The 16,717-nt window shown below is 46.1% G+C and overlaps 1 protein-coding gene across 1 annotated transcript in view; it reads left to right on the top strand.

Annotated features, from left to right (window-relative positions):
- Window positions 1-16,717, top strand: part of FGF18 (fibroblast growth factor 18) — a 68,280-nt gene that overhangs the window by 12,191 nt on the left and 39,372 nt on the right. The window contains exon 3 of the mRNA XM_008498725.2: window positions 13,507-13,687. Within this exon, the coding sequence (XP_008496947.1) occupies window positions 13,507-13,687 (181 nt within the window). The remainder of the gene's footprint in view (window positions 1-13,506; window positions 13,688-16,717) is intronic.

The following is a 16,717-nucleotide window of genomic DNA, read 5'->3' as shown; positions in this document are numbered from 1 at the left end:
TGGCACAGTGAGGGGAGGTTCAGAGGCACACATGAAAGCCCAACAACCCACTGCCCATTTAGGGATTATTAGATGGGCAAACTTTTTCCTTGAGAAAAATAGCCAAGAACATCCTCCTCCTTTGGTCTGATTTTGTAAAAAGAAAACTTTTTTTGTGTGTGTTTGTATTGGTGTTGGATAGGGAAAACACAGGGAGGTAGTACATGCCCTGGAATCATCTCTGGATGCTTAAAAAAACCACCAAAACATCCTGCTGATGCGGAACAAAACTGCCTTCTCTGAGCAAACCCTGTGCTGGGGGGAATGGAGGTTTTGGGGACAGCAGTGGCTGCTCCTGGCCACCGTGCTCTTGCCTGGCCCTGCTGCTGGTCAACTCAGCACTGCAGCCCTCCCAACAGTAGGCAAGGGGACATATAAATGTGATTTATTGCCCTGTTAGTGCAGGAACTTGTGGCCTTATAAATTACTTGGAGCTTTCTTGATAATAGAGGGAGTGTGGTATAAACAGGAGAGATAATAGGGTTGGAGAATGTGTTTCAAAGAACTTTTGGGGAAGGAAAATTTGGTGGCTGGTGGCAGGTGATGGCTGGCTGTGGTGGAGGAAGAGCCTTGACAAACCAGTGTAAATGTGACGGGGTTTTTTCTTGTTCCTTCTTAATGATGGATTTTGTGGGTGCTCTGCGGAGCAGCCTGGAGCAGAGGTGATAGAGTGAAAATGCTCATGGAGCTCAAGAGAGAAGCTTGGGGTTTGCAGTGAGGGTAATTTTTTAGGCAGAATTCATCAGCCACTTGTGTCCATGAGCAGAAGCAGCTTGGCCTTATGTTGGGGACCTTTTTGGTGTGAAAGTGTCCTTTGCTGATGGCTCCTGAAAGCTCTGAAGTGTGTTACTATGCAGCATCTCAGACCAGTCCCAGTGAATCCAGAGAGCCCCAGTGGCTTGTTCCTGGGAGCTTGTGTCTTGCCAGATTGTGCTGTGTTGTTGTTTCTGTCCCTGCTCTCTCTTGTTCAGGTGTCTCCAACACAATTTCCAAACCTAAGCCTTCCTGGTGTCACAGCAGCGATCTCAGCAATGCCAGCCCTGTTGGCACAGGTTTCTTATCTCTGGATTGGGATGCAGAGCTCTGTGAGGCTGAGTCCCCGGCTGGGTTTCCCCATTAGGTGCTGTAAGTAGACTTTGAAAGAGAGAGCAGTCCAGACAGATGGGAATTTCCCCCTTAAAAATAACTAATTTTAGCAGGTTGGTATTCAGGATATGCTACCATTGAGGCCTCTGTGATTACCAGTTTCCAGGGATGTTTTGGTAGTTTCTGTAACGTGGGCTTGTTATTTGCCCTGAACCTGTGGAGGTGGTCTCCTCTTTCTTTTTGGAGATGGTGGGAGAAAAGCAGATGCAGAGTTGAATGATGGAGAAGACATTGTAAATGCAGAAGGGGAGGGATTTTGGGTCTCAAGCAGCTAATGTCAGTCAGTCCTAAAAGCAAGCATGAAAAAACTGGAGGCAGGCGAGTGGGAATGAACATGAGGCAGAAGTGAGGTACCAGCAGCACAAACATTCCCAGAAGAATGACTCCTGCAGTTCTAGTTAATCCCCCCATTGGCCTCCAGTTATTGTTAGGTGGATTAACCTCCCTGTCCTTGGTCACAACCGATTTCTTATATCCCAGTTGTGTGTAGAGGCTGCCAAATCATGGGATGAGTGAGGAGTGACACCTGAGGAGGTCCCTTTCCCCTTGTCACCATTCCTGTGGAGGGTCACTAGGTGTTACCTGGGCAGAATAAGCAGGAGCAGGACCAGTTGGAGCTTAGTAAAAGATTTCCAGAGTTGAAATTCGATAGAGAACAAGTGGCACAGGATAATTCAATCAGGTCCTCGGGCATCTCTGCTGAATCAGTTGCTTCTGGAGAAGCCACCATTCATGTGAGATCAGTCCAGGAAGATTGTTGTTAGTCACAACTGTATTTTCTTTGCAAACGCAATGGAAAAAGGTGTTTTGGAAACCCTGCCCTGAACTATGTGTGCTGCTCGACAGTTGCCATGTTTTACCCTAGAGGGAGTTGCTTTTCTGCAGTGGGAGCAGGGATCTGTGTGTGCCTTGGAGGATGTTAGGGGACCAGGAGGAAAGGAGCTGTGCTGCCACTGCAGACGTTTGTTTCTTTTATGGGGAGATGGGTCTCTGGTGCTCTTCTGTCACCTTCTGCTGGTGGTGTTTTCCCAAGCACCTCTTGGGTCTTTGTGCTTTTATTCCCGTTTTCATGGAAGCCCGGGCTTGGCTGGTATCAAGCAGAAGATCCAGAGATACCACCTTGAACCTAATGGGCCATGCTTTAAACCTGTGTTGTAAGTCCCAGGGGTGAATGACTGTGTTTTTCCAGGGTTTGGAAAACCCCTGGCTGGTTTCAGGGCAGAGGGCTCAGGGTTTCCCCTCTGCCCGGCTGCCAGGGCCAAAAGGGTTTGCAGCCAGAGCAGCTGCCTGGGGAGGAAGTGGCTGCTGATGGAGGGAAGGAGAGAAAAGGTCAGAGGTGCTTTGAACCTGGCAGGTTTTTCAGTAATTGGGCTTGGGACTTGTTTGAAGATACAAACAAATTGCTGGTAAGTATTTTTCGTGGGGTGCCTGTAGCTTTTGTCCTGGGAGCACCCTGCTGGGAGGACTGCCCTGGGCTCCCTGCAGCCCAACCAGGCTGGCCAAGCTGGGCTCCTCCACCACTGCTGGGGACACAGGGTGAAGGGACATGCTGGGGACCAGTGGGGACAGGGGAGGGGCAGCACCCTTACCCCTTGTGTCTCACCTTTGCAGAGGGCCCCATGCTTTGTGCAAATACCTTAAAGTTGTTTGGGAGCAAGTTCTGCTGCTGGGTGTGGTTACAGGGCTGGTGCCTTGCTGGGGACTGGCTTCACTCTTGGGGTGTTTTGGGCTGGAGAGGCTTTAGGACTGCCACTCAAGTTTTGTCTCTTGAAAGCATGTTTCAAGTTCTCGAAAAGCAGACAACAGCTTGCAACAGTTTCAACAGCTGGGGGGTTTTAATTCCTGAACTGCAGGTCAGTTTCTTTCAGCAGGAGTATTTTCTCCATCAAGAAAATGTGGTGGGTTTTTTTTTTGTTTGTTTTGCTTGTTTGTGTGTTTGTTGTTAAGACAGGTGTAGCATGCCAAGCTCCTCAAATCCAGCTGCTGGCTTTGTGGATCCATCATCTCTCAGAGGTTGTTGGGGTTGTCCTGCAGAACTGCAACAGAACTACAACTGTTCTGTTGCAGTTTCCTTTGCCACTGCTTCTGGAAAGCTGTTGTGTCCGGGCCCCGGCAGTGAGGAGCAGAGGCAGCAGCACAGAGCCATGCAGGGATGCTGGGTTGTGCATGGCCCATGTGAAGCTTTAAGGACATTTGCATTTACAGCAGAGCCTGTGGGGAATTAATGAATATTGAAACTTTCCCCCAAGAGTGCAACCCTTGAGAGGGAAGTCGGGGGAGGAGTTGTTTTGGTTTGGGTTAGGTTTTTTTTTTCCCTCATTAAGCTTGACAGTGTGGGAAATAACTGTGGTGAAGTGGCAATGATGAGAGCTTATTTCTAACCCAGCAAAACTACTGGGAGAGAAACCACGGTAGGAGATCTCAGCCATAAAGGGGAATATTTTGGAAAGTTTTGGCTTCCAAGCAGTAATTTTTGCAGATTGAGACTGTTTGAAGGCTGTTCCTGTATAGCACATCCTCCAGAGCAGCTTCTGTCTTCTCTTTGTAAGTTTTGTGTCTCAGGGTGGGATTGTTCTGCATGTAGGACTTGTCCAGACCAATGTACCTGCAGATGGGTCTCACTCCTTGGGAAGTGCAAGGATTTCTTCCAGAATCAAGGTTTTGGGTTGCTGTAATGATACACTGTCCAGGTCCAGGCCCAGTGGTTACAGGGCAATGCTGTTCAAGCAATATTTGGCACCTACGGGGATGAGAGCTAAGAAGGTGGCTGGAGGGGATGTGGGAGCTTCACCCTGTCCCTGGGTGTCTCCACCAAGGTCTAAGGTCAGTGGCAGAGATAAATCAGCAGTGGGGTGATACTAATCCACTTTAACCCTATGTTTCTTCCAGTAAAAAAACCCAAAAAACCAGTACATCAGTAAATAGAAATGTGTGCATTTCAGAAAACTGGGTGCTGATCATGGGGACACATTTGGAGCCTTGAGACCCTGAGAGCCCTGAGCCTCTCCATCTTGTGTCTGCTGACTTTGACAGCTACAGCATTAACCCTTGCAGCTTTCTTTAGCCCAGGCTGCACAGAGATGCCGCATGGAAGCCTTAGGTGACCTCCTGAAACCATCACAGAAGTTCAAAATATTTCAGTAAGCAAAGAAGGAATCTGTTTGAGCCTTCTGGTTGAAAAGGAATCAGTTTGGTTTTATTTGGATAGCCTCTTTTTCCCCTTACTTACTTTTTTGAAACTCCTGTTCTTATTATTCTGGAATCATTGGCTTATTTCCTAAAAATATAATTTCAATAAGATGAGGTTGTATCTTTTAAAATAGAAAAGCAGTGGATCTTGTGGGAGAGTTATAGCACTCGAGTGAAGCAGAACTGCTTTGCTTCCATGTGGGCCCTTACTTTTCCTGTATCAGTGTCTTCCTGAGACAAAACCATGTCAATAAATGACAACCTTAAGTCAGGAGTGCTGAGATTGCCTTAAACTGGAACCACAGATGTCCTATGAGACCACAGACCTGGACATTTTAAAGCTCTGTTTAGATCTTCTGTCACAGTTTGGGAACCCCAGAACGGACAGCCAGGTATTGACAAATATGCATTTCAGCATCTCCACCTGCTACATGGAGGATCTTAGTGCTCCACTTGAGACCTCAGTCAACTGACTGGAGCTGCAGAACTAAGCATCTGCAGATCCCTTTAGGTATGCAGGGACCCATGGCAACCCTTCCAAATCATCCTGGGGGAGCTGAGGTGCCAAAGCTGGAGTGGTCACATCTGCCTGGCCTTGGGTGGCTTTGGATCTTACTTTCCTTTCAGCATCGTCCTCCCTCACAAGCTCTGGGCAGCAGCTTTTGGAAGGCAACATTTTGCCAGTTGCAGTGGAAGTCAGAAGGACCACCCAGTTCTGATAAGGGCAATTGAGAAAGGAAGGAGAAGATTGTGAAAAGAGGGGCAAAGGGGCACAGAAGGAAGAAAAAAACCAAACCCCACTTTTGAACAAAAATGAAGATCAAGACTGCTGCTAAACACACTGCCTGTGAGGGAGGTCTCCACCGTGCCTTTTCTAATCTAGAGCCAGCAAGGATTGCATTAACAGCTTCAACCCAATGGAACAAATTAATCCCTGATGTAATTGAAATCGGTGAGGTCTCACAATAGGTGAGTTTGACACAGTGGGATAGAAATAGAACAAGTATTGGAATGAAGGAGTGAAATGAAGTCACACTGTTCAGCCATTGGTATTTCATTCCTAGAAACAAAGGCAGACAAATGCAGAGAATACATGGCTCTGCTGGGCATGGTTGAAAGCTGCTCAATAATATCAAGCTTTGAAGGGATATTTCTGTGTGGAAAGGAAGTATATAGCAGAGATAGAACAAGCATTAAAAAGAAAGAAAGACAAAGAAAGAAAGGAAGAAAAAAAAAGCCCTGCTTGCTTGTTGCCTGATTGATAGTTGCGGTAAAATAATGCCAGCCTTGAATTTAAAAAATATAAAATGTCACAACTGGAGAAAAATACAAAAAAGGCTTCAGGACTGAATTGTATTTCTGGAGAAACAAAATTGTCAAGTGCTTATGGCCAGAGATGGCATCCTGCAGATTCCCCTGCAACTGAGAAGCATGGGGTTGGTTTGCTGTGGTTAGCACACGTAGCAGAAATTGGTCCTGCTGTGAACAAGGTGTCTCCTGATGCTGGAAGGTGGCTTGGTGGTCTCAGTCCTTCAGCACTGCTGCACCGTGGCATGATGCAGGCTCCTGAGGGGAAAGGTGGGTGCTGGAGGAGTGGTTCCCTCTTGCAGGCTGCTGAGCTGCTGCTGCTCATGGTAGTTATATCAGTAAGGTGATTTGGGGGTGCAGCTAGTGACTTGGTTGTGTATTGGTGAGAAGGGGCAGATGCAGGTGGAGATGTGGAGGTTGGGGGTGTTGGAGCCATTTAAAGGGTGCTGCCTTGCAGCACTTCATTGCTCTGGAACTGGACTTCGCAGCACAGGCTGCAGGCACCTTCCCTTCCTCTGCTGGCACCTGAGTACAGCCAGGGTTTGAAAAGTCATTCATCAAGGCTGAAACCCAGCTGTTCCCCAGGTAGAACCATTTCCCAGGGTGGAACAAGTGTGAAATGTCACCATCTCACAAATGGTGCATTTTTGCAGTTCTGGCTAAGGTTCACTCCATCATCAAAAGGTGAAATTTGGTTTTTCTCAAAGGTGGCATCACCTTCCTCTAGAAAATGTTCAAACACTGACTGATGGGCCATAAAACATTAATTTCCTCCAACTGTCTCAGGTTCCATTTTTTTGGCACTCCCTTCTGCCTTCCTCATGGTTTCATACCAGTGTCAGGAAGGCTGTTGTCTGCCATCCAAGGGTTGGTGGACATGTGGCTTTAGAGGAGTTTACAGCAGTGGCAGGTGACTTGGGAAGTTGGTGGGATTTCAGGAAGATGCTGGGGGGGTTGTGAGGTTGATAGCTGTTTTTCTCAAGGGTTGTGTGTTTTAGAGGGAATGAGGTCTGATGCTGCCTGAGGAGATTCAATGTGCAGCCTCTCTGAACGGGGCAGGCAGCTCTCCAGAGGAAAGGAGGCTCCGCTTGCAGAGCAGGTTTTGGATCCAAGTATGTGTCACCTTTCTGAGCTGTATGTCCTCTCTTTCAAGCCCTAGAAATGTCTTATCTTTGTGTCTTGTTTAACATTTCTGAAATCCAAAGTGGAGGGCAGGCTTGACCCCCTCATCACCCCATTTCCTTCTTCTTTCCAGCTCCATTCCTACACGCACTTCACTCAGAGTTCATTAAGCAAAGAGCAAACGTCATTGAATTTCATGTACTGCAGCAACTTGAAAGCCCTCAAGTCAAAGAAATTATGGTCTCAATTTCAGAGTGTATCCATGCAGGAGCAGGGAGGGCTCTGGGTTTCTTTCTTTGATGGGCCCATGTCCCCTGCATGGGCCCATGCTGAGGGACAATTCTTGATGCAGGCAGGAGCTCCTCTGCAACAAGGGCAGGCATGGGAGGGGAGGTCTGGTGCTTGGTCTGTTCTTCCTTTCCCAGCATGGTGAAATGGGGAGTGGGAAGAGACCAGAGAGAGGGCATTGCCTGAATGCATTGCAAGTAGAAGCAGAAGAGGGAAAAGTATTATTCAAGCTGAAGAGCACTCTTGGTACAGGAATAAACAGATGCAAACTGGATGTAAATATATGAGGTAGAAAATCAAGGCAGAGAATATTAGGGAAGTGTTTCTGAAATAGCCTTTTAAGGAAGAAAAGTCAAAAATGGTTCATGGCTCGATTTATGAACAGGCTACAGAGTGGTGCAGCTTTTGTGAAGCAAAATCTTTTGGCATCTGGGTTTTAAATAGGACATTTGTGACATAAATTGGACATCTGCAATAGAGGGGCCAGAAGCTCGTCAAGCCTCAGGAGCAAGAAAGGCTCTTCCCGCAACATTTGGTGGAGAATGCAGGCAATAAAGGTAATACAGTGCTTGAGAGTGAGCTGAACTGGGCTGACCTCTGTGGGTGTGTGTCCCACCTTTATTGGCCCCCTGGTAATAGGGGGCCTGTCCTAACCAGGCACAGGTGGACTCACACCCACTCTTTGGCAACTCGAGGCACCTGGTTTATCTTGTTTCTCTACACATCTGCTGAAATATTTTTCTAGTATAATACTTTGCAAACACAACTGGTGGAGTCTTCTGTGGAGTCTCATGTGTGCCTCGTTTTGAACAACCACTTCCATGATGTGCACCCTGTTGCCTTGTTTCACAGTGCACTCTGGGAGGGTACCCAGTGATCACACAAGGGGATATCTCCCAAGATGGAGTGCACTTAGCTTTTGGGATATTTCTTTATCAATGAAAAAATATTTTCTTGTTGAAAATGGGAAGAAACAAACACCAAACCCAAGGTCTCTGTTCTGTTTTTTTTGAAAAGCATAGTTATCTATGGGCAGTTCTGACACTGTTCCACTGTAGTCTCTCTCCCGTTGGATGCACAGAGATTCATCCCAAAGTGCCCTTTCCCTTTGCTGCACATCTGAATATGGAGCTGCTTTGTGGTAAGTGAATTTTCAAACAGGCTTCTTAGCCCAGAGAAGTGAACAAAGACCAAAGCAGTGCACATCCACTTCTGCCTGGCTTCAAACTAGGCTCTGGAACCTGAAGGTAACAATACCCTAGTGATGGATTGACTTTGCAGTTAAAAGGAGGAAAAAGCAGAAAATAAGGAGGGAGTCCATTGTGTTTCACTGTCTGTCCAGGATGGCTGACATGGTGAACTAGAAAATCCTGCTGTAATTGGCAGAGAGGAATTTTGCCAGAGACATGGAAGGGAAGTGGTTTGTTACTTGCCTTTGTGGACTTGAGAGAGATCTGTCTTGGATATCCTCTTGTTGACCTTAGTGTGTTGACTTTCATGTGCTTGGAAGGTCATGGAGAAAATCATCAATATTAGCTTGATTTGATGGCTGAAAGGTAATAAGTATTTCCTGCTTATCAGATGGTGTTTGAAAGGACTTTGAATTGCTTGATTTGTTTATCTTTTGCAATCACTATGGCCCTTAATGAGAGGGATTTTGTATTCTTAATTCAATTTGGGAAATGAGGTATGGTTTGCTCTCTGATGGGGCTTGGAGACTCTGTGGGATAAAAAGCTAAAAAATCAGGGCATTCTGAAGTCCACTTGGTCATGCTGTGGCCCTTGGACATGTCATGCTGTAGCACTTTATGACATGAACAATAACAGATTAAAATCCTCTTCTGCTGGGAAGCTCAAAATAGAAAGCTGTAAGTGCATAGGGTTGGTCAGATGAAAAGCTGAATCTCATAAACTTGGTTTGGCACAAGGGTTTCATTGACCTTGGCTGTCTGTGGTTGCTTTTTGTTCACAACAAATGATTGGTGTTTGCAGGGATGAGCAAGAAGAAGATGGCAGGGCTGCTGTCAGAGGTTTTTGCTGTACTTGAGCCTTTCTTGCATTGTTTAATGGCTAAACCTTAGGCTGCTTCAGCAAAATAGTCTTTCCCTTACCCTTCATCTGGGATTTAACAAATAGAGTCATTCTTTAAGCTGAAGGATCATTTTAAAGCCATTTAAAATTAAATCCCCACTCACTGTTTGAAAGTCATTTGGCAAAACAGCACTTGAGAACCTCCCAGTGTGTCTCTCTGAAGACAGATGATGTTCCTGGTTTCTATGGCTGCTTGGAAAGGAGGGAGGACCAAAGGCACCCACCTTAGGTGGCTGGATAAGTACAACAGTAAGGAGGAAGAGCTGCTGCTTTTCAGGAGTGAGGCATTTCAGATGCATTGGTTACTTGAGGTGATGGCTGTTTTGAAAAGGAGTGTTGTTTATTGCCTTCTTAGACTTTGGTATTTCTAACTGTATTTTTAGGATGTCTTTGTAGCTGTGTATTACTGATGAAAGATGTAGTGAAAAATAATCAGTGGATGAGGAACAGCTTAAAAAGAGAGAGGAAGAATGAAAATGAAACTGGATTTTAATTCTCACTGTTTTAATGATTGGGTTTTGCAGACTGTAAACCAGTGGCAGAGAGTGAGATGAAGTTACATGAAACTCATCCTGAGACACTCAAACTGCCCTGCACAGACACTGCCCCACACCATTTGGATGGATTTGTAAAACAGACTGCAGTACAACTCCGAATAATCCCTGCAAAATGCAATGCAGGAGATACAGCAATGCAGGAGGTCCTTTTCCTGTCCCCAGGGCACAGTGCTGCTCTGGAGCTTGCATGTAGCTCTTTGTTTCAGGGATCTGTTTTGCTGAGCTTTTCATCCACAGGCTGTAGGCTTTGCTACCTACAGCATGGATTATCAGATTAAAAAGCCAAAAATAAAAGGTCACTTTGTACTTGATGTCTTTATATGCAGTAATAGCATATAGATAGTAAATAAAAAAAAAAAAAAAAAAAAAAAAGGAAAATATTTCCATTTGCTCTGATGAAAGTCGTGAAGTTTTCAAGTGTGACTGAGACTTAAAGACATTTCTGCACCTGTTTTTGTGAAGTTGTGATTGTTATGGAAATATCTTTCAGGGTGGATGGACCTGGTTTCAGGTGACCTTGAGTGAGTGTTGGCAATTGGATACCAAAGGAGGCATATGTTACTAATTAATTTTTTTTTTAATTATGAAAGAGTTTCTTTTATGGTGTAAATAAATTGGCTTATCTCAGTAAAGTTGGCTGCTTGAGGGAGTGTACTTGTTGTCTTTTGAGGCAAAGAAAATTCCACTGGTTGGAAGCTCACAGTAGTCTTCAGGGCAGGGATACTGTGGGAATGGATTTCAGCAATGATCAAATAGGTTTTATCTCATGAAATCGACACTTCATTAAATTTTATTGTAGGGTATTGATACTCTGCTGCAGGCCAGATGCAGCCCAGGCTGGCACAGCTAATTCACCTTGGCCACACTCCAGCAGAGCATCCTGTTTCCAGAGAGTGATTAGGTGTGTGCTTATCTGGAAGCAGGCAGCTAAATCCTGGTGATTTCACAGCTGCATTTCTTGACCAGGGGACAGGTCAGCTGCAAGGAGAACTTCTAGCATGTTCCTCCTCCAGGATTTCTTCTCCTGAGTTCCCGTGAGGCTTGTTACTGGAGAAGTGATGGAGCTGATGGAAAGATACTTTATGTCAGGGCTCCCCTGTTGTCAGTGTCCCCTGCTGGTGTCCATGTCAGGCTGCTTCTGGTGTTGGGGTGGTGGGTGATGCCCTTATCTGGGGGAGGAGGAGGTCTTGGGCAGGAAAATTGTGCCAAACCTGCCCAGGTGGGTTCCTGCCTGCTCAGAGCTGGCTGCAGAGCAGGATGGCTCCATGGGCAGCCAGAGTCCACCCAGGCACCGAGGTTGGGGCCTCTGTGGTGAGAGTGCTCAGGAGATCAATAAGAGAGACAATTAAAACATGTTTTGGAAAAGAGATTGCCATTTCCATTTGAAGTTTCTAAGAAAGCAAAATGACTTCCCTTTCCCCCTGATACAGATCCCACCTGTTTGGTTTTGCTTTTTTTTTTCCCAGAAAAAATGTGAATTTCATTAACTTGTGGTGAACACAATGTAGCAATATCATCTTGTTTAAAGTCTGTTTTGAATCTTGAAACACTGAAGCCAGAATCTTAAGTGCAAGTGGCCTTGCTTTTGTGGGTATGAGGCAGACTGTCAGCATTACTTGGACATCTTTATTTTTGATAGTTTAGCATCCTTTGCAGCAATGTCACTTGGGAAGAAAGCAAGGAGAGATGTAGGACAAAAAAAAAAAGGAAAAAAAAAGGAAAAAAAAAAATAGATATTACTCATATTAAAACTCAAGTCCTGCTTGCTGTGCTGTAATTGCTAAAATTAATGGTATAATTCTTGTCCATCATTTTTATTGTCACCTTGAATGTCTGTTTAGACTCAGCATCACCCTGGACCTCTGGTGGCACAGCCTGGGTGTTTAGCTCCTACATCCTCCACCTGACTTCTGACAGTGAAATAAGAGGGTTAGATCAGTATCAGTTTCCCTCCTAGGGTTTGGGATCCAAACCCCAGCATTAATAATGGCAGCAGAGGAGATCCTGCAGCATCCCTGGGAACCTCATTGCTGCTGCCACTGTGTTGAATATCCTGGTTTTGTTTGGGTTGCTTAGTGAAGGTCTGGTGCTAAGAAGCACCCACAGCCTAGGATTTCTTCCTGCTGCTGAATTGTGTGGCTACTTGATGACTGGAAACTCTAAAAAATTATTTTGAGGTTTTGATTTCAGGGATTATTTGATTTAGAAATATTTGCTGGTACTAGGTGACAGATGCAGGAGGCTGAAGTGAGGTTGTTTTGCCTGTTGTGGCCATTTTAATGTATTTTGGCCTGCCATGCACCTGAATAAGGATTTATTATGCTGTTTTTCATTTGTCTTGTCAGCAGGCTAGGACTGGGGACTGCTTCAGGAGGAGAAATAGTAACTCTTCTAGTATATTTTCCTCTGCCAGTCCTAAATCTAAGCATCATTAAATTCCCACATGATTCTCATAGGTATCAGTAAATTCTCATGTGAGTTTTTTTTTGTGGTGGATTTTCTCTCTTACATGCAAGTGGTGCACAGCATTAGGACTTACCAGCAAGGAGTTTGATTTTAATGGTCTTTGTCTTGGTAAAATTACCTGTTGTGCAGTAGTTTCGTGTTTGTGTCACTTGATAATCTTGTGGTTTTTGTTTCCAAATGTTTTTTTGTCCTGTAAAAGGAGTCTGCCATCTGTGAGTCTGGAGGTGGGCAGCTTGGATGTTGTAGTGCAAAAGCTCTCATGGACAGATCGTGGAGCAGTTTCTGGGTTTCTGTACTCTTTGGGTGCAAAGTGCCTTTGGGTGTGTGCTGCTCATCATCTTGAGAACATCTTGGTTGTCCAGCCCTCTGACCTTGGGCAATGTGGGATGACTCCTGAGAGCCAAACCAGGAATTCTGTTTTTGTGTTTCTTGGGAACCATAAATTATGATAGGAAAACAGTGCTGCAGAGAAGGGCAGATGTGAGAGAGAAAGTTTCTGGTAATATTGTAAGGCCATAGTGAACTAAGGTTAATTTAATCCACTGGCCAGAAAAAAACAGGTGAAGTGGCTCAAGTGATCAGGCCCAGCTGATAAAAGCCTCGCAGCTGAATCTGCTGGTTTGGCTCTCACAGATCCTTGCAGTCTCTTCCCAGTCCATGCTCCTGTTGAGAAGTGCTAAGAGAAGTGCATCCATAGGCAAACACCAGTGAGCTGGCTTCACTTAAAAGCAGAGCTGGCAAAAAATGTTAGGCTGAAAAGTGCCCACGTATGGATGACGTTTTTATCTCAGTGGAGTTTTTGCCTGTGTGAATCTAAATTCCTAATGTCAGCATAAATAGGTTTCCCCCTTGACTTCTTCTCTCCAGTTAATTAGGGGAATCAGTGCAGGTGCAGAAGGTGAGGCACGAATTCTCTGAAATGGAGTTGTCCATCCTCTTCCTCTCATGGGTGTCTGTGTCACCTGGGAGAAGCTGTGCATATGCAAAGCAGAGGATAATTTATAGCCAGCGTGGCTGATTGAGACCGAATCAAAGCAGGACCAAGCAGAAGTTTTTACTCAAAACCCTCACAGTTTGACTTTTAAAACCCAGGCCTGGTTTACTGTCAAGAGCCACCTCTGGCTGGAGCTCTGTGCCAAGTGCCTGATACCACAGCTGTCAAGCAAAGGGCAGCCAAGTCTGAGCCCTCTTGTACCACGTTCCCGTTGGCAGGTTGATGTGCAATCTCTCTGTACCAGATGCCTGGTTTGTTTCATGGAATGTTATGTTCTCTCTCCTCCTCTTCTCCATCCCTTCTCAGATGTTTGCTGCTGAGGAGAATGTAGATTTTCGGATACACGTGGAGAACCAGACGCGTGCGCGGGACGACGTGAGCAGGAAGCAGCTTCGGCTCTACCAGCTCTACAGCAGGACAAGTGGGAAACACATCCAAGTGCTTGGCAGAAGGATCAGTGCCAAAGGAGAAGACGGAGATAAATATGGTAAGAATATTTACTGGGATTCCCCAGACTCTAGGTCAAAGGTTTTAACGCTGTATGTTGGGCTGAGAACCTCTCAGGAGGAAAAGAAAAGCAGCCAAACAAAAAACCCCCAAAGACCAAAAAAACAAACAAACAAAAGAAAACAGAATAAAAAGGAAAAAAAACCCAACCACATGCATGGGATTGGTTGTATTGGAGTAGTCTGTCAGCCTGGCTCCCAGTGACAGGCAGTTCCTGCAGTAGTGTCATGCTCCAATTTTTTAGTGTGTGTTGATCTTTGAAGAGTAAAATCTTCTGCTCAGTGGATGACCTCCCAGTGTGCCTACTGGAATTCACAAACAATACCCTAGTTGGTGACTGGAATGTTATTACCCCCTAAACTCTGGGCTCATATTTGGGTGAATCCAGTGCTTCAGTGATATTTGGTTTGCAATGAAATGAAATGAAGAAGACTTTGGAGCTTTGAGAGTACCCTAGAGCTTAAGGTGAATCTCGAGGCATTTGTATCCTGCAGAAACTCAAATAATTGAACTTCCCTTGGGCTAGCTGTGTGCTCAACTATTCCCATTGCGATTTGCACACAAACAACATGCTGGAAGTGCTGCTAGCAGGCTGAATTATGAAAAAAGCCCTATAATTCTGGGACATTTTGAGATGGTTGAGGCAGAGATGCTTTGGCTCAAGTTGGTTGCTGGAAGGATTTTAGGGCTGTTCAGAGTATGGGCCCTATGCATTCACTCATTGCTGCAGAGGTGTGTGTGTTGGCCAGCATGGATGTTCACATGAAGTTGACTTTATGTGCAGCACTGCTGAGGAGGAGGTAGGCTACCATGATAGGTCAAAATCTGGGAATGGTTATTCCCTTGGGGGGGAGGTTTGGGCAGGATGAGCCACATGTCATGTCAGGCAAAGGAGGCAGTGACAGTGGAGGAACTGGCTGAGCTGTTCCACAGGAGGTGACATCTAGAAAGAACTGGGTTGGTGTGAAATGAATCCACACCGTTGCTGCATAGAGCCAGGCAGCATCTGCCCTGACGTCAGATCAGCCTTGTCCTTTGTCCTTCCCATATTTCCAGATAAAACAGGAGTGGAAAATGCCGCTTGGCTGCTAATTATTGTGTCATTATATTGCATTCATCCTCTTAAGGTTTGATATATAAACTGGTGGCTGCTTTCTTGTTTCTGGCTGCCCAGGGAATGCTCCTGCCCGCAGTGACTGTCAGGTGCTGTGATGCAGTTTCCCTCTCCATCAAAGAAGGCAGCGCTTACAGTGGGGTGCAGCAGGGAAGTGTGCCCGTGAGCAGCTGACAAGTGATAATTTATGTGTCAAAGCCCATCTTGTCCCCTTCATGCATATGCAATAGTGTCTGAACAACAAATCTTTGCACAGGAGCGTGCTCAAGACTGGTGGAGATGCTGCACAATTGCAGAGATTTCCAGTCTGGGGAGCTCCCTGGTGCCTGCATCCTTGCTCACCACCCAATCCTCTCCTCTTGGAGTTGCTGGTGTCCTCCTGGCAGCCTGGGGTGCTCTGGCCATGGAAGCCATTTCCTGACACCCCACCTGCTCCCTCCCCCACCTCTCCTCATCAAACTCCTTGATGCATCGAGCTGCAAAGCGTACCCAGCCCTATCCGTGCTGAAAGGTTATGGAAATCTGGTCATCATCTTGCTTGGCACAGGAACACTCAGAGCATGATAATCGGGGAGACAGTGAGGTGGAGTGTGGAGGTCCAGGATGGGACCATGCAGAGCTGCTAGCTGTGATAATGAAGGGGGGAGACGTTGGAGTTACTGAAGTGAGAACCATCTGTGTTACAGCCAAAACTGGATACAAAGGCAGTGACACAGGATTCATTATGTGCTGGGAACCCCTCCCCCCGAGGCATTATTATGTAGCAACCTTTGATCAAGACCAGAGAGAGGCTTAAACCAGGTCTGGGGATCTCAACAGTTGCAGACTTTTGAGCCACACCTCTGTCTGGCTGGTCAGATCTGCCTCCAAAGGGGAGGACACCTTTCCTCTCCCTCAGCACATGGCTGGTTTCCCTCCTGACCTTTTTCTTTTCCCTCATTTCCTGACTCTGCACTGGCACTGAGAGCCAGAACCAGGCTCAGCACCCGGCAGTTCCCAACTCCTCTTTTGGCTGCTTCGGCCTCCCAGACAGTGCAAGCTCCCACAGCTCCTCCTCTGCCTCAGCCCTGTCCCCAATGTCAGGGGAGGGGATGTGGACTGATGTCCTGAGGATTCCAACTGAGAGAATGGGAGCAGGAGCAGGAGCCAGTGTCTGAGGAAAGGCAAGGTATCACAGACTGGTTTGGGTTGGAATCATCTGGTTCACCCCCCTGCATGGGCAGAGACACATGTGGGAAAAGGTGCCCACGAGCTGGCTCCAGCCCTGAAGTTTCCCAGCAGCTCAGGCTTGCTGGGATGAGGCAGAATCAAGCAAGGGCAGTGCAGACTAAGTGGCTGTGGCTCCACTCCCTAGTGGTGAGGATGGGGGAGCTAACAATGTTTTAGAACCTTTTTCCTCTTTTCTTCTTCTCTCTCTCCCCCTCTCCCTTCTCCTTTCCTTTCCTTTCCTTTCCTTTCCTTTCCTTTCCTTTCCTTTCCTTTCCTTTCCTTTCCTTTCCTTTCCTTTCCTTTCCTTTCCTTTCCTTTCCTTTCCTTTCCTTTCCTTTCCTTTCCTTTCCTTTCCTTTCCTTTCCTTTCCTTTCCTTTCCTTTCCTTTCCTTTCCTTTCCTTTCCTTTCCTTTCCTTTCCTTTCCTTTCCTTTCCTTTCCTTTCCTTTCCTTTCCTTTCCTTTCCTTCCCTTTCCTTTCCTTTCCTTTTCCTTTCCTTTCCTTTCCTTTCCTTTCCTTTCCTTTCCTTTCCTCCTGACAGCTCCCAAATGGCTGGCTTGGGAGGGTTGCCCTGCCTTTGAAGGAAGGTTAGTTTTATTGCAAGCTTTTATTGACTTCTGTAAAACTTCTCACCTCTTGGGTGAAGAAAATGCCCAGAAAAGAGGGGAAGTGGCAAATCTCAGGCAAT

The sequence above is a fragment of the Calypte anna genome, chromosome 13, assembly GCF_003957555.1.
Source record: "Calypte anna isolate BGI_N300 chromosome 13, bCalAnn1_v1.p, whole genome shotgun sequence".
Taxonomy (NCBI): Eukaryota; Metazoa; Chordata; class Aves; order Apodiformes; family Trochilidae; genus Calypte; species Calypte anna.
This window is presented reverse-complemented; position numbering and strand designations above follow the sequence as displayed.